The 18,037-nt window shown below is 40.5% G+C and overlaps 1 protein-coding gene across 7 annotated transcripts in view; it reads left to right on the top strand.

Moving 5' to 3' along the window:
* The first annotated feature begins 4,303 nt into the window (after nucleotides 1-4,303).
* Nucleotides 4,304-18,037, top strand: part of TCF12 (transcription factor 12) — a 160,771-nt gene continuing 147,037 nt past the window's right edge. For 6 of the 7 annotated variants that reach the window (XM_058033676.1, XM_058033678.1, XM_058033677.1 and 3 more), the window contains exons 1-3: nucleotides 4,304-4,436; nucleotides 5,461-5,561; nucleotides 6,334-6,406. In XM_058033676.1, the coding sequence (XP_057889659.1) occupies nucleotides 5,487-5,561; nucleotides 6,334-6,406 (148 nt within the window). In that variant the 5' untranslated portion in view covers nucleotides 4,304-4,436; nucleotides 5,461-5,486. Of the gene's footprint in view, nucleotides 4,437-5,078; nucleotides 5,100-5,460; nucleotides 5,562-6,333; nucleotides 6,407-18,037 lie in introns of those variants that run through there. The other variant, XM_058033673.1, reaches the window with a different exon arrangement.

Genomic DNA, 18,037 nt, shown 5'->3' with positions numbered 1-18,037 from the left:
CAAAAAAATATTTTAATTTTTTATTGGCTCAAGTCAGCTTCCAGGTGAAGGAACACATCAGTGAGAAAATGGAATTGCTTTGTCCATCCTAGTGCAGGAAACAATGTTGTTATCTCCTTATTGCTGACTCCAAATGAGCATTGCGCTCTGTACAGGGAAGTTTACTGGAAGCAATAGAAAGAATTCAGTAGTTTAGGTGAGGGCAGGAATTTGTTGTAAGAAACCAAACAAGAACAACAACAACAAGCTGGAGCAGGGAAGAAGATTTGCTGACTTTTCTTCAGGGCTGTGGATTTGCCGAGCTATAGCATTTATCATGAATAGGTTGTTGGCTGTGGATGCAAGCTGACCACATACATGTTGATTTAAAGGAGCTGTTCCAGTGAAAACTCCATCCTTGGTCAAGTGCTCTGTTGGGGATCACCCTAGGAGTTTGTACAGTTTGAGTGGTGATGGTGAATTAATTCAGCATCTGTAATTTTGAGAATAAATAAGCCAAAAGGAGACATGCAAGCTTAATGATTCTATTCACACAGGCATGATACATTAAATAGTAATACGGAATACATTTTCTCACATCCCTGAATGCACAACAGCTGTCTGCTGTATCAAATATTTTTCCTTTAAGGAGTGGGTGGAAAGCAATTCATGAAGGCTGTGAAAGCTGCATATGAGTGTGATTATTTTCAGGGAGTTGCGCTCAAGTGATTTGGGTTTTATATTCCTCTTAATTTTTTTATTATGTTCTGTATGTAATTCTTCATTTTCATGGTCACGTTGAAGCATGTGGAAGAACGCTGCCACCGCCATCTGGCAAGTAGCAATTCCCTGATAGCTCTGGTTGGTCGCTGACCATATTGATGTTGGTAGCTCAGCTGTCAGGGCAGTTACCATAAAGATTTACAGTTGTATTGTGTGTTCTGTCAGAGTCTGGAGTTCACTGATGACTTTGTGTGCAGAGGTTTACCTTCCTATTACTTGCACTACTCCATGACAGACCAAAGACTTCTCTAAGGGAAGGGTATTTATTTACAACACTGACACTTCTCTTGGTAGGAAATTCATTGATGAAAATATTTTTGGGAAAGTATCTACAGGAATACAGTCCTGATTGCTGGAGTCCTGGCTTGTGAAATCAGTAGTAAAATTATTAGTGCTTATGATTGCTCCTGTATTTTCCTTCTATCCATCTGAATTGTTGTTCCTTACATAGTGAAGACCTTTTATTTTTAATGAAATGAAGGAGAAGAGGTTGTAACAATAACAAAAGGGGGTAGCATTTTAGCCTGCTACATAATGTACAGAAAAGGTACAGTCATGTCACAGAACAGTTAGAAGTTTTTGATTTTTGTGTGATTTATATACTATACTTACTGCATTTGCACATGTACGAGGAAAGAACCATATCTAGGAGTTGCAGCAGGAATGAGACTGGAAGTATTTTCTTTCTTGCAAAGGGGAAACCATTATACCTGTTTGAACCAGGTTTCAGACACTGGTTTCTTCAGACCTTTAAAAATGTTTACAATATATACTGCCTTGGATTTTTTTTTAATGTTGATAGCACTGGGTTTTGTTTCATTTTCTATGTATGGCTATGACAGAATAAGGATATGAAATGCATTTTTAAAAAACTCTTTGCAGTGAACAGGAATAATTTATAGGGAGTGGCAGAGCTGAAAGGATTCTAAGTAACACCTTGAGCATGGGGTTGGAGATCCTGAGAATAGGTGAAAGACAGCATTTCTTATACATAGAACATAATGCCTTAATGTTTTGAGTGTACAGTTAGTTCTGGGCAGTATAACATGGTAAGGGGTTAAAAACTGAATACATTAAAGATTCCAAATCTCACAAATGTGGAAGAATAAGTTCAGTACCCAGGAAACATTAGGTTAATTATATTTTGAATTTTACTGTAACAAAGGATGTGATAGTTACAGATCTTCCACAACAGTTTTAGTTGAGCTACCTGCAGAAGTATGTTCTGAAATTTCTGATTTGGCCAGCTCACTACAATTTTGTGTTCCCTAGCAATCTTCTTTAGGTCAGACTCACAGTGTATTTTGGTCAAAGCATACCTTCCTGAGGCCTTGTGTACTTCCTAAATTGTCTGGCATAATTTCTGGAAAGTTCATTTATGTTCTGATAAATTTTCTCTAAGTGCCTTGTATTTTTTTTGAGAGGACCGCTAAGGCTGGGAGGTGTAATGCAGACTGCTACAATGTGACTTTTGGCAATGAGCACGTTTACTCAGCATCTGCATGAGAAAGTGACATGTCGTTGTGGAGCAAATAAAACGTTTTGTGGTATTTTCTGTAACTTTAAATCCTATGCCATGGATTATATGGCTATATCATCTTCCACTCAAAGTTTCTAGCTGCAAATAAAAGCCTGTAGATGTGAACTTTAAAATCTGATGTCAGAGGGCAAATACAAAGTATTTGTATTAACAAAGAATATATAATCATCTATATCTTAACAAAAAAAGTTATAATTTTAATCCAATTACACATCAGTACTAACAAATGTTAGCATTATTACTTCCACTTTCTGTACATTTAGCCAGCTTTCTAATCAATGCTTATCAGGATTGCAGCTGTACTGATTGGTACTGAGTGCCACTACTGGTTAAAAGTGGCGTTTCCAGAGAAACAATATCTTCTCAGTAGGTATATAGGGGATCTTGTAATAAAAATATGTTAAAGAATGTTTCTCATGAAATGTATAACGATCTGTGTCAATGGGCACTTCCCTCTAAAGTGTAGTATTATTTATACTTCAAAGAGAAAAAGTACATACTTATATCCCTCAGGGGCACAGAGAATGGAAGTCATTGTGTTAGTATTTTAATACAAATTGCTTCCTGCATTTCTAAGTGGCAAATATATGAATATTCATAGAATCACGAGGCCAAATGATCATCCAGCACAAGGCACGTAAGGGAGAAAAATGGAGGAGCATCTCCAGAATCTCCAGTTTGTCTTTGCCTGCGGGTGGTAAGTTTGTTACCACATTCCCGTTCCTCCGGAAGATGTCACAGTCAGGACCCGGGTGGGAAGAGCTGCTTTGAACGGGAAGGGTGTGTGGCTGGAGAGCCCTCGGTACAGCCTGCTGCTTTCCAGAGCTGGGGGCCTGCCAAGCCTGTGAGGGATGCGAGCTCCTCCACACTGCGTGCCCTTCCTCACTGCGCTTACCGGCTCCCTGTGCCTTTTGGGTTCTCCAGGATTTTAGTATCCTTTCTCATTGTCCTTGTGTTTCGTAAATACCTTTGCTCCAAAAGAGCAATCTGCCAGTAGCTGCCTAGATTATTGCTTTATAATTCTCACTTTCGGAGGGAATGGTAGCTGGCCCTCGCTAGCTGGGGTCAGAAAGGAGCAGGCCCAGGCCCAGGTGGTGGCAAGTCGGTGCCACCTGGGGGCTCTGCAGGCTCGAGAGACGGGCGTGCGACGGAGCCCCGGCACCGCACCGGCCCCGCTCCGCTCGGTGCCGGGGAGAGCCGTGCGCCTGCCTTGGGCCGGTACGCTGCGGTGTGGGCTGGTTCACGGACACGGAATAAACTTCCCAGCAGGACAGGCTGGCAGGGCGGTTTTGTGAGAAGGAGAAGGAGCACAAAAGAGTGATTTGTCTGTAGCGGTGGCAGGACGCAAATGAGGGCGCAGGTTCTTTGCAAGCTGCTTCCCATTCCTGCACGGAAGCCGTTGGGCTGGTTCCCCTTTAGCATCACCTGTTTCAGAGGGCTGCAGAGTTTATTTGAGTGTGTGTTCTTGAAGTAACAGCCATGTTCTTGTGCTTCGACACGTTATGGTTTTAATGGCACGTATTTAAGAGGAGGCTGCTAATGAATGCTTAAAAATTAATGTAATTTACATGCCATTTTATTTTGAGCAGTAAGACTGTGTATTGATATATTGAAAGTATCCAGGCGTATTTTAGGGTATGTGAATTCAGGGTGAGTGCGATAATGTCTTTTGGGGCACGTGCACTGCCGGCAGTGCTGCATGTCGAGGTTTGCTGTCGGTTTGGCTGAGTTGGGGACCGCTGGGGAGGGGTCTGTTCCCGCGGGGTGCGTGTTTCCCTCAGCTGCCCGAGGGGACCCGCTTCTCCCCATCTGCTAGGGGGTCCTGGCCCCGCGTCCGGGGGCGAGGCGGGTGCCGGGGCGGCTCCCGTGGGTGTCTGTAGATCCCCGCCCGCCCCGTTCGGGAGCGGCGCGGCGCGACAAGGGTTAAGGCGGCGGCGCTCGGCGCGGAGGGATACGGAGCCGGAGCCGTGAACGTGGTGCTGAGGCTCTGTAAGCAAAAAAATGTCCGCCTGAGGGAACCCACAAGTTCCTTCCAGCGGGGGGGGAGCGCTCGGCTCATCGCCTCCCACCCAGCCCGCGGCCCGCGCGCCGCCGCCGGCCCGGCCCTGGTCACCGGAGCGTACAGGGGCAGCGGGTAAGTGCGGGCGGCCGCGAGAAGTTGGGAGAGAGCGGCGGGGGAGGGAAGCGGCGGCCGGGCGCTCGCAGGGGCAGAGGCGGCGGCAAGGGGACGGGGCCGCGAGCGCGCGGGCGGGAGTGGGGCTGCCCGGGGCGGCGGCGGGGAGACCGCGGGGGAGGCGGAGGCTCCTCTGGGGAACCCGAGGGGCGGCAGCCGGGGCCGGCCGCGCTGGTGGCGGAGCGGGGCGTGCGGGGTCTCCGGGCCGCGGACGGCGGGCAAGAGCGAGTCCTCGCGGGTGGCGCTCGGCGTCTACCCGCGCTCATAAAGGACCGGGCGGCTCGGAAACTTGCTGGGGCGCGGGGCTGCGGCGGCTCCCCCGCGGCGCCCGCCGGCACAAGGGAAGGCGCGGGCCCCTCCCGTCCCCGCCGCCGCACGCGCATTCCAGCCCCCCCCACCCGCCCGCTGGTGGCGCGCGCGCCCGGTCCCGCGTGTGCGCGTGCGGCGCGCGGGGGCGGCTCCCGGCCCGCCGCGGTCCCGAGCGCGGAGCGGCGGCCGCGGCCCCCGGTGGGTGGGTCGGGAGAGAGGGGGAGGGGGAGCCGGCACCGGCAGTAATGCCGGGGCAGGGATGGCTCTGCTGAGGCTCGTCCGGCCCCGCTCGTCAGCCCCATTGTTGCGGGGACAGTGAGTCACTTAATCTCTCGCTAATTCTCCGGACCTCGCCGGGCCGCGGCTGTTTATTTGCTTTCTCTTGCCTGGGGGGGACTTAATTCCTGGCTGCCGCCCTTCTGCGGCGTGACCGTGCCTTGCTCGAGGTTGGGGGAGAAGTGGAATGAGGGAGAGGAGGGAGCCTGAGGAAACTTGAAGAGAGTTGGTTAGTTCGGGAAGCTGCTGCCGCCGATCCCCTCCGCCCGCCCGGCCGAGCGAGGCTCCCCCGGGAGTCTCCACCCCGCCCCAGGGGCGCAGGTACCGGAGGGAGGCCCCTGTTCGCCGGGGCCCGTTCGCGCCGTGAAGTGCTGCCTGTGCCTCTCTCCCTGTGCCCTAGAAAGGTGATCGGAGGAGCGGAGGAAGATGAATTCCCAGCAGCAGAGGATGGCCGCTATTGGAACTGACAAGGAATTGAGCGACTTGCTGGACTTCAGTGCGGTAGGATATTCTCTGAGGTCTCCTCATGACTTCTCCGTGGTCGTGCGAACTGAGGAGCAGGGGCAGCAGCGTGCAGGGCTTGGCTGGGTCTGCCTCAGCCAAGTTGGACACCTGAACTTTGATGTAATGTCTAGACTTCCAGATTTAATACTGTAATACCAGCTGGGTCAATTGGTTTAACTGGTTAAAATCAGGCTGACCCAGTGGTGGCATAATCTAATAATTAACATTGGTTAAGCTGGTGTGTGGCACTGGCACCTTGGGTCTTGGGGTTTTTTTTTTCTTATTTAAACAAAAGAAAAATTATTTCCCACAAAAAAGAGGTTAATAAGTGATGGTCTTGGCTAAGAAAATTGTAGGTATTTTCTGTGTGTTACTTTTACCATACCAAAAAGGCTCCTGATTTTTAAATGTAATAGAAAACTATTGCATCTTAAATGCTGCCTTTGTGCAGTGACTTTATACTTACAGATCAGTAAGAAATATAATTTGAGTAAAAAAAATGTAAGTCGTGTAGCTATTTAAAATAGTCACAGTAGTAGGAGGTGTCCTTTTAGTTTTAAGTTGTTTGTGTTCACGTAGAAATGAGGTTTTGGTCCTATTAAGGAGTTCTTCAGCTTATTGGTTTTGTGTGTCTAAACACACGTCTTGCATTGTTTTCAAGGAGAAATAGGAAAAAAAACTGTTTCCTTTTAACCTTTTTTCTGTTTCCATTAATAATTGAGCACAGATTTTCAAAGCCAATTAAAACATGTCTTTTTTTTCTTTGCAGATGTTTTCCCCACCTGTAAATAGTGGAAAAACCAGACCAACTACACTAGGAAGCAGCCAGTTCAGTGGATCAGGTAGGATGCATCCGAGACACGTAATGTTCATCTCACTGGGTCTTAATGTTTCAGTGTAGTCTCCATGTTCTCAGAGAATTGTAATCTCTCATTTGTGCATATTCTCATAAGATATTCAGATCAGTTAGAGATGTGCTGTTTTGATCTTTATAGTGCATTTTGCTAACTTTAACCATGGTTTTCCTCTCTGTCTTAGACTATTAACTGCAGTACAGTGAAGTGTTGAGTGTCTCTGGCCATACTGACATGGAAGTTGTAAATTTGTTGTATTAAACATGAACGACTGTGGTGTTTTTGTTTAAGAAAATCAAACCTAGATGTTCAATTAAGCAATTTCCTAGTCCCCTTGTATGAAGGGAGAAAACTGCTGTAAAATACCAAATAGTTAAATACTCCTGACTCAAGGACATGCTATTTTTAAATGCAGTGCTTAAGGAAAATGTGAGTTTAATACAATTTTCTAGTACTATGTAGCTCTGGAAGATTTGGCAACTAGAATTTTCTTGTGTTGAAACTTAATCCATGCATCTGGAAAGCAAGTAACTGTGTATTTACATGTTGCACGTGTTTTGTGGCTTCAGGGTATTATCACATTGTCACTGGGTCCACCTCATTGCTGTGTCAGAGACCTTTAAGCTAGGACTGCAGTAGGAAATAAGTGCAATTTTAAAACAGGGGCTTTGTGCCATTCCCTAAAGGGAATACTTACTACAAAAGAGAAACCAGAGTAAGTTTTTGATAGAACTTTTTATGTAGGTTCAACTTGTTTGAATACAGTGAAATGATATTTTCGATCCTATGGATACAAAAAAGCAATGTTTGTGTTTTAGTTAATGAAAATAAATGTTTAGAATGCCAGTAGAGTAGTGAAGTAGTGGCTTGAGGTTTTGCAGCGACATCCCCTATTAGCCTCTTAGGTTGTCAGGGCTGCTACCTTGGGAGTCCAAAAGACTCCCATTTTAGTAACACTTAAGGATTTTTGTTTTTAAAAGCATCTTAAAACTTATCCCTTGAGTAATTTTAAAATTTTCCAGAGACTGTCTTTCACATTTAATTTAATGAAACCATGTAGCAAATGTAATTGTTACATACTTGAAGGAGTCTTCAAGTTAGGTTTTCTCCTGAAATAAACAACTGGCTTCCTCTTCCTCTTTGAAAGTACATCAGGTGTAAGTTAATGGCAATAGTAAGACAGCAAATCTGTCTTAAAATGTAGTTAATATTTAAATTTTTAAAAATACAAGTATTTAAGAGAGTTGTTTCCCTGAAGCTTGTTTTAAAAGACATTCAGGCACCTAAAGCTTAATTGTGGGGAGCACAGCCTGAACACCTCATCCCGCTTTGTCCTTGCTTTCCCTGAATGAGTAGAATGATTTTCTGTTGAATAATAAAAATTTAATTTTTACATAAGGTCTTAGAGCACTGCTAAGTAATGTGGCATGTCCTACTTGTAGGTAGTGCTTCCCTTTCTTCCCTTGGATGTTTTAGAAAAAGAGAGAATGCCAGAATAGTTATTTCTTTAAGAGAAACAGTGTGACTCCTTGAATTTCTTTACCAATATGGTGTATCCTCCTATAAATACCAATTCTCATTACAACACTGCAACTGTCAAACAAGCTACAACCTCAGCTGGGTTCCCTTTGGAATGATAGTGGTATATATTTGTGGATTTTCATTAAAAACATTTCTAGCTGTAGAAATCTAGTGGATAGTGGATTATATGCCCTAATTCTGGTCATGTTATGATCTAAGCCTTTACCTAGGGTGATTACTCTGCAGGAGTGAGAGGTGACAAACTTCTTTATTAGTTGTGTTCTGAGACATTGTTAAGTATTGTAGAAAAACTATGTCAAGATCAGTGATGAAGTACAGTAATTTACTTTCTAAGTACTTTGATTTAATTGTGATCTTGCTGTAATTTCAAGTGTTTTGTAACTTGTAAGACCAGCAATACTTTAAAGCTTTTTTTTTTTAAACTGACCAGAGATCACTTTTTAAAGAGGAACATGAAAAGAGGAGGTATTTATTCCTTTGAGCTGTCTAGGATTGAAAATCGCACTGTGCACAGATTCCTAAAAAGTACTTCTTTTTTCCTTTGGGTGTTGCTGCCTCTTACAGAGACTTTCAGTGTTTTGATGGCAATTAGAGAAGTGAAGCTTGCTTTAATATCTTTCCCATTAAGCTCAGTTTTATTTTTGTAATATTTTTACAAGCATGCTAGAGGAAAGTGCTTTCTTTTTCTTAGTTAGAGTGTGTTCATTGTTTTTTATTTTAGAGGCCTCTCTTTCTCATTTAAACATCTGCAAACACCTCCCCTCCCCCTCCAACCTGTCAGTGATTTGAGATTCAGCCTAATGGCCCCCATTAAGTAGGTGAAGATCAGTGTATGTCTGTGTGGCTCTTAAGACTATATTTCTGGGAAATTTGATTTAGAAGGAAGGAATGCTTCCTTGGTGCTTTTTCCTCATCACTCACTGATCCCTAGTTTGAAGGGACAAATTAGTTGCTGTTAAAGAATGGATAAGTTTTGTTTGTTTTTCAGGTGTGGTTTTGTGAAGTGTTGGAAATACTGGAGTGCACGTTATTAATCCTGATGTAACAAGCTTGATTTGCTATAATGCAGACTTCTGTTGATTATATTTTAGAAATATATGTATAGTTGGGTTGCATGAATAAAACAGCTAATACAGCTGATCTATAATTTGTAAGAAATTGCTGTCTTGGATTAACAGATGAACATTGTGTTTTGATTAGGAGATAGCTGGGGCAGGTTTGCTTTCTACAGGTCAATCAGTTATGAATGAAAGCTGCAGATAAAATAAGTGAACTAATCTGATATATTGTAGTATATTATGACAGTAAGTCGTGTAAGCTGCTGATAAAGTCAAATAACTTGGTCAGACTGCTGGTGAAAATAAACATATTGGAAAAGTAACCTGATATGTAAGCCAGTGAGTTAAGCCACAAAATATTCCGTGTCATACCTGCTGTACTTAATTCTTGTTTGAAACAGAACTTGTCATTCTTTTCTTCTCCAAAGCCAACTTCTGAAGATGAAGCCATTTCTGTCTTAGAAACTTTACTAGAAGGTTGCAAAGGTCAGAGATTTGTTCCAATGGACTTTTTAATCAGGAGTTGTTTTTTTTTTCTTTAGATTTTATGTAAAATATAAATCTTCTGTTGCTGCTATGGGTAAAGGTAGTGTTTGTGATTTACAGTGACATTTTTCTTGTTTTGCCTTTGTCTAAGCTACAACACGTATACCAGTACAAACTTGGATGGTTATGATTTTGCCCAACACCCTTTATTTATTACAGTAATTCCATTAACAACCAGTCACAATATGCATGTGCCACCATAGGCAGTTTTCTTATGGTTTTTAGTAGATTTGATCACAGTCTCAGTTTTTTTGTGAGTTTTTAAATCTCAGGTTTTCATTTTAAATCTAAAATAACTCCCTTTTGTGTTTTTTTTTGTCTTTTGCAAAGAAGAGTAACTCAGAGGCAATATTTTTCTGTGGCCTACCATTTTCAATTTAGTACCTTTTTCAATGTACTAATAGCATTATTTATTATTTTTGCACGTGGCTGTGCACATGCATCAGTGAGGTATCAGTCCAAGAGATGAAATAAGATATTGTGGATGTATGGCAGAAAAGAGGGATAAGAGTTTAAAGTAAGAGGTACAGTTGAGGAGCCAAGTTGTCAAAATATGGCACCTCTCTTTCTGTAAACTTCTTCTGAAGTTCATGGAAACTAAGTATGCAACTTTGGACGTGAACAGCTTTGGGCACAAACCTTGTGTGTACCCAGACATTCCTAATGTATGCAAAAACTTCTGAAGATGTCTGTTTGTGTTGGTTTGGTATCTTTTATACAAATTCAAGAGACTGACCGGCTGCCCTGTCCACTTGTCTCTACTAATGTACTGAGTTTTTAAGGGATGCCCTGGATTGGGATAGGCTGCATATGACTTCATGCAAAGACCATTTAAGTAGATAGCCTGCCATTAACCTGAGTGTCCCTAAATTAGGGCCATGTGTCTTGAGAATAGACACAATGGCAATGCTTGAGCAGCTCCCTTAAGTTACCAAACAGTGCTTCCAAAATTAACAAAACCTGACTTTGTCAATCCTGTGAACTCTTACTTCCTTTTCAATTTTCTTGTAAAAGAAACAAACCAAATTAAAAAAAAAAAAAAAAAGAATTTGGGAGAGTTGCCTGGAGGAGCAATGGTTTAGATACTCTGTTCATTGATCTATTCAATTGCTGAAGAGAAAAGGCACTCTTGTTGTGTCTTAAATGCTGGAAATCTGGAGTGGCCTGTTAAGCATTAGTTCATGCAGCAGTATAGCTTTTTATTTAAAAAAAAAAATCTGGATTGTCCTCTAGCTTCATTAAAGGTGAACCAGCAGACCTGGAAACCTGGCATTTCATCTTTGGTCTGAGGGGTGCTAAATTCTGTCCTCCTCTGAAGAGCCTTAGGAGAGTTGAAGAAGCCTTGTGCTTGAAAGCAGAAGGGTGTCTGTGGCTTCTTTACCTTCCTTTTTTTGTAGGGGTGACCCATGGCTTTCTCTTCAAATGGGCCAGATGCAAGTGAGAGCAAGATTCCAGTCTGGATCCCTCACCTGTTGCATTTAGAAGCCTGAGGGTGATGCAGAGGCAGTAAATTCATGACTCTGCAGCTTGCCTGTTGGCAGCCCCTGTCTCACTGCTGCTGTCACATTTCCTCCTTCCATTCCTTGTCTTTGGAAAGATAAATTACCAGGCATGCCATGAAAAGTCCTGAGATGTATAGTGTATATTCCTGTGAGATACAGCTTCCATACTCCTGTTTAGAAAGAGAAGGGGAAAAAATGTTGGATAAGTAGAGAGAACTGACAACCCAGCTTTGAAGCAGTGTATTGCAAGGTGTTTGTGGTCATATGGATATTGAGGTTTTAGGGATTGAGGAAAGACTAAAACAGCTCAGTATTCTGAATCCAGCTTAGTGAGCAGAGGAATAAGTGCTAGTCCATTGTTCATTACTGTTGACTTTGATTTTGAAAGATGAAGGTATAAACCTCATGACACTTGGTCAGAAATTGTTTGCTGTTTTCCAAACAGAAGATCTGAGAATTTTAATAGTGCTGGTCTGACTTCTGTTTAGAGATACATTTGACACCATTACTAAGGGAAACTGAATTTTGCTGTGTTGGCATGTAGAAAGCATTCTTTCAAAAAGTTAATCCTGCATTTCCAGCAACTTTTTCCTTAGATGAGAGCAGCAGTGTGGTCACTGTGTTACAGGCACAGCATGCAACCTCCAATCCACATAGAAATATTACTGATTTGGGATGCAAGGAGGATCTTTGCAATGATTTCTGGATGGCTTCAGAAGATCTGGGATGCAGTACTGCCTTGTCCTTTCCTGATGTGGATCTAAGGATGGGGCACCTTCCACCATCAGCCTCCCCTCAGCCAGTAACTCTGTGTCCTGCCAAATTTTTCTCATCTACTGTAAGTGATGAAGAGTATTCAGAATCTTTGGACAGTGGTCTTAATGGCATGTGGAAGGAACAGGATTTGAAATTTTGTATTTATCCAGACAGCAGATTTGATAGAAATGGTAATGTGAGGACTAAGGGTTTGAGTAAAGAGGAGGAAGAGCAGAATGAATGGGATTCTTATGTATTTGTATGTCCTTTAATGTCAGCTGAGCTTGTAATCTCCCCCTGTAAAACTTTAGTGTCTGCAGCTTTTGCTGAGTTTTAGCTTTTTTTGGGTATATTTGTTTATGGTCCCTTTTTGATGTTTAGCAAAGGAATTTCATGTTAAAAGCTTATCATTCATACATGCTTGCCAAAGTTCCCCTTCCCCTCACTTCTTTCCAGCTGTCACACAAAGAGCATTTAACCCCTTAGATGTTTTTCTGTCAAGTTGCTGTGACAGCTGTTTGTCTCAGGTAGTTCTACTTTATCCATAGCTGAGCCTGCAGATACCATTATATGAGTTTCTGTTAATCTACCCTATACTCTGGCATTAACTTGGTAAACTATATTTTCCTGAACTTGCTAAAGGCATAGTGTAAATTTTCAGGGCTGAACATTGTGTGTATTTATGAAGAGGAGGTTGTTTGGTAATATAATACCATACCACTTAGTAAGAGTGAAGTTTGTGGGGACTGTTTTTAAAATCAAAGGTGCACATAAACTGAAATAGTGTGCTAGGCTTCTGACCTCTCTTGACCAGGGAGATGCACTTCTGTTTGTTACTCTATTGTGGAAGGTTTATGTTTACAGGGAAATAGCATTGAGCATTTTCAGAACCATATCAAATTTATTAAAGTACCCACAGAGCCAGATGTGATCTATGGGATATAATAAATAAGTCTTCTATCTTAAATATACTTCAAAATAAATACAAATTTTCATACTTGAAAATTCAGTTTCAGTAAGTGACCTCATGAAATAAAGTATCTTCTCTGCAAACCTTGTTTTGCAGGCATTATCTGATTCAACGGGTTAGCACTTCTTCAGAAATATGTAGCAAAACTTGGTTGGTTTTGTACAATCTTCTGTGAGGAAGTCACTAGATTGGAAATAAATAAGCAAAAGCAGTGTTTTCTTTTGCATGTGAATTATTTGGAGATTGTTATTGAATATGCATAATTAATTCTAAATAGTGTATTCACTTTTATCACTTTTGGCTATTAAACATTATAGGAAAAGGTAAGAAAAATTATCATTCTAAGGATAGGAATTTTTTTTTTTTTGTTTTTAATAACTGAGAGGTTTTTTCCTGCATTATATTGTAATGGCCAGTCCTGCATTTTTTGGGTTTTGTTTGCTTTCTGTTTATTTTTAATTAATTTGAAAATTTAGCATTCCCCGGTTCTATTGTATACTTCAACCTGATGATTTGGAGGTATTTTGTGGTACTTGATGGACTTTTTAAATACTACAATGCATTATTTACTAGTGGTTGTAGGGTCAAAGTTGTTTGTTTCTTATTTTTTTCTATTATGACTCTAAGATGAGATAATGATAATTTTTTTTAATGTCTTGAATGAATGCCTTGTTTTTTCATCTGTAAAACAAAACTGTGTTTGTAAACACAACATTCAAAAACATAAAGGACGTACTTCTTTGGTGAAGATGTTAACTGAATACCAAGAATGATCAGAAAGAGTAGCTTTTGTTATATTTATAATATCTCACTGTTTTCAGAGGATAATCAGGCTAAAAAGTACCCAATCTTCAGGACTTTGTTAGATTCTTGTATACTAGAGATGTGATTTCTTATTTTTTTGAAGTAAAGGACTGAAATGGCTTTAAAATGCATAAACTTAATGTTTTACCAGTGTAATGCAGAGAAATCTTGCTTGACCACACCAGAATAATTGTTGCTGGTGTGTTAAGGTAGTATTTGGAATGGGGAGGTGAAAAAGACCTGACTAAAAGTGTTTACTTTGCAGCGCTGAGAAATGCTCTCTGTCAATGGTAGTAAAAACTTAGCATAAAACTAAGAAAAGTTTATCTTGGACAGACAAGTTGTACATTTTCATATTAGGCCTATGGAAGTACATTTAAAAGATGGTGCAAAAGTGTACATTTTTATTACAGTAGCAATTCCTTGCTAAGTGGAATATAAGTAGGTTTAATTTTTTTTTTTACATAGAGATGACAATTTGCGTTTTTTTTTTTCCAGAAGTAACTTTTGTTTATTACAGCGGATTTTTTGCTCCTTATCTTCTGCAGAGATTGTCTATATTGTTTTTTGTAAGCATGTGAGGTATTTGTTTCACCATTCAAGTTAGCTTTGTTTTGGTAGCAGATTTTGTTGGGTTTCATTTTGTGCCAGTTGTAGTTCAGAGCCGGTGGTGTCTCCGTGCCTTGATCAGGTTGTTAATTGTGTGGACTTCTAGTAAGAACTTGAACCACTTCTACTTTGCTTTTCATGAACACGACTGTAGGACACATTTTGTGTTTAGCTTCTCTCTGGAAGAGATCTTTGCTCTTGCTGAAGCAGTGGTAACAGAACAAGACTTACGTTAGGCTGGGCTGGAGTTTTATCTTGAAGTGTGCTCTGAGCCATATTTTGTGGAAATTATATTTTAGATGGTGTATTCTTTTCTTCCTTTTTAGAGTAAAGATGAATATGCTGAGCTAATTGTTAGAAAAATGTACCTAGTTAATCAAAATACAAATTTGGCTATTTCTAGTTGTGTACATTTTGCAGGTAAAATGCAGACGAATATCAGACCATAAATGTGCATGTTCTGTGTGTTAAATTAAATTGAGTTTAAAATGTATTTTACCCTTAATTCAGTATAAATAAAAAATCCAGAGGTATTTTTAGTTTTCTGTAGGAGAATGGAATTCACTGTGTATATTTTTATTTTTTGTTTACTGAATGCAAGATACTATTGTCTTGGTTGTTATCCCAAGAGCGATTGTGGTTGCCCTATGAAATGATTAAATCAGACAGCTTTGCTTGTAGGACAAACATTTTTCATATTGTGGTGTTTCGACCATTTCCAATGCGACACCTATCCCGTTCCAGTTCTTTGTGCAGCAACTTCATGAGTCATAATCCTTGCAAAAGAACACAGCTTAAAATAATCACTGATTGTTTCTTTGCAATTCTATTCACTGCCCATTGCAGATAAATAAGAGCGGAAGCTACAATATCATTTAATCCTTCAGTGTTTGCTTTTGACGTGCAAAGTATTCTCTTGTAATAGAGAAGTAATCCATAAGGAGGGGAGCTGCTCTTTCATCTTCCTGAATGCTAAATGAAGCCAAGGCTTTTATGAAGAGATGGTGATTTAATGAAGATGACCGAGTTTTTGAGTAATGAAAAGCTTTTGTGTATTTCTAAAAATGATGTCTGGTGCTTACTACTGTAGAGCTCAAATGGCTGTATTTTGTAGTAGGTCTTTGCAGGATTAGTGCTTGAGATGCATAGATGCAAGGGGATTGAATAGAATGGTAATGCAAAAATTTTTTCCTTAGCTGGATTTTATAAAACAAATGCACGTTTCTGCCAATTTGTGTATAAATGCATGTCATGTCTGGCATGTGTTCTCTGCTCTGTGCAATACTTTTATTTTGGTAACCTTGAAAATATCTCTGATATCATATTCCCTTGCCAGAGGACTGTAATAAGCGCACCAAAAAAAAATGGAGCATAAACTTACAATACTACTTATGACAGGAACATCTGAATTAGATACTTGTGAGTATTTGTAGGATGTTGAATTTAAAAGCTCCTCAATTAAAAAAGCTCGCCCCAAAAATACCCAAACAAAACCAAAACAACAACAGAAAAAAATACAAACCAAAAACTTAATACAAAAGCCTGAAAAACTTCCCGAAAGTGCAAACCCCAAAAAAACACAAACTAAGTCCCCCATATTTCTTCCTCTTTCAGCTGTTAATTTTATTAATTTATTTGCAATATTTTTTAACAATCTGCAATATTACTACTTGCTAAGCAAGTCAGATAATGCTGATACTTCAGAAGGAAGGAGAGAGCGGCTCTAAAGAATGCAAGACCATATCTTCTCCAGCACATACACCCAACATCCTACCAGGCCTTCAGGGTGTGAGTGCTGTACAGTACAACCAGAAGGAATCTTAAAAGGGGCTAAACTATTTTAGGCATTGTCAGAAACATTGAGAGTGCAGCCATGTTATAGTCTTTATTGTGTATGGGAAAGATAGAGCTGATCATCTGGGGTGAATGAACTTAGGTGAGCAACAGCAGGCAGGGTTTTGTCTGTTTATGCAGATAAAATGTATGTAGCTATTATATTAAGTTTTGAGAAGGAATGTAATAAAAATGCAGAAATGGGTAAAGAACTTAAATTTCCTTCAGGTAGGTTTAAATGGCTTGAATTAGTGGCTGGTCCCTGTGTAGTAGTATACAAATGCTTACAAGGGTGAGAGTGATGCATGTGAGGTGTTTAAAACTCTGCATGTTCGGTGATTAAATCTCAGGATGTCAAGGGTGGTTTTGTGAATACATTTCTGGGTAGAAGGTGAAGCATTCTAAGAGATTGTTTGGGGTTTTTTGTAGAGTGATGTAGTAAAACCAGAGTTTCTAGCCACGTGTGTCTGTTATACTCATTAAACTCACTTTATTTCAAGATACTTGTTGAGTACTGAATAATAGTTTCAGTATTTTGCTTCTTTGCTATGTACTAACCTTTCCCTTTTCCTTTATCCTCATCCTGTTAGGGGAACTTGAGACCAGAACAGGGGTAAATGCCTGAATGCAATTTGTATTCTATGCTAATGATGATATACTTTTTGGCTTTTGAATAGTCTAAATTTGTTTAATAAGGTGAACGGTATTTTTTCTCCCAGAGGCAGCAGTTTATAATCAGGGAAGTGAAGTGAAGTATCATAAACCCCCCCTGCTTTGTGCCTTGCATTCCTGCAAGTGCTAACTGGCATGTGTGTGACAGTACCACTTGTGCTGCAGCGAGCGCTCCGGCGGAGTTTGGCCATCTCTCATGAGTGTGTCACAGGTTGTCTCTGCTTTGGATCCTGCAGAACATGCTGTTGCCATAGCAATGAAAGTCCTTCTGAAGGCAGGATTCCTGGCACAGCTCTTGCATCTCCTGAAGTGCTTGGTGCATTGGTCTGAAAGTACCTTGTCAGTATTAGCACATGGCTGGAGTAAAAAGAGCGGGAAGCAGAGATTTCCTTGAAATAGTTATTTACTACTTTGGTTAGTTGAACCCAGTGTTCATAAAGCTTTTTAAAATCTTTCTCTCTGAACTTTTTGTGTATTTAGCATACTGAGCTTGAATGCACGTAGAGATTGAATGGTTCTAGCAGCTAACCAGTATCACTGTATGAGTTTCCCACAGTACTTGTTCCTTTTTGTACCTGGAAGAAATATTTTTGATGATTTCCTCTGTAGTTTTGAGTAGGGCAAAACAGTTGGGAAAATACACTGCTTCATTCATCATCCTTTTCTCATTCATGTTTTTGTTTTTTATAAGTAAAATGGTTGTCTTGCTACCATTTTATTTATAAATGTGACACTAATGGGGGAAAATCACTTGCAGAGGTGTAAAGTTTTATATATTTGGAAAATATACCTTACATAACATCTCTTTTTCAGGAAACTCAGCTATATCTTTGCATATAAATGCTTCTTCCTCAGACTGTAGTTACCAAATGTTAATTGTTTTCAAATTAGGAAAAAGCTATTAATTTCTTGTGTCACATTCGATAATATAGTTATTGGGTTTTTTTTAATATGTGAAGTTTTTCATCAAGATGAAGTGTGGGAAGTCAGAGACAATTTTTAGAGCACAGACTAGGCAGCCATAATATCCATTTCTACATGAGTTGTCAGGATGGAGTTGATTAATTTTTTGCTTATTTAAGAAGATAAAAAAAATTTAAGTCTGAGGAATTGAAAAAAAAGTGGATTTTTTTAAAGTTTGGAGACAATGTGATAAAAACTGTACCACGTATTATTTTATGTGGACTGGGACTTCCGTGTCTTAAGTATTTCTTTTTTACTGAAAGAGCCTCTAGATGACGTGTTCTGAAGTTATCCGTTTAGCTTGCTCCATCCTTTACATCTGTTTATGTAACATAGCCTTTAGCTCTGTCACTTTCTCTGAAAT

Source organism: Melospiza georgiana, chromosome 13 (genome assembly GCF_028018845.1).
Source record: "Melospiza georgiana isolate bMelGeo1 chromosome 13, bMelGeo1.pri, whole genome shotgun sequence".
Lineage (NCBI taxonomy): Eukaryota > Metazoa > Chordata > Aves > Passeriformes > Passerellidae > Melospiza > Melospiza georgiana.
The sequence above is the reverse complement of the archived record's forward strand: the minus strand, read 5'-3'. Positions and strand labels throughout refer to the sequence as shown.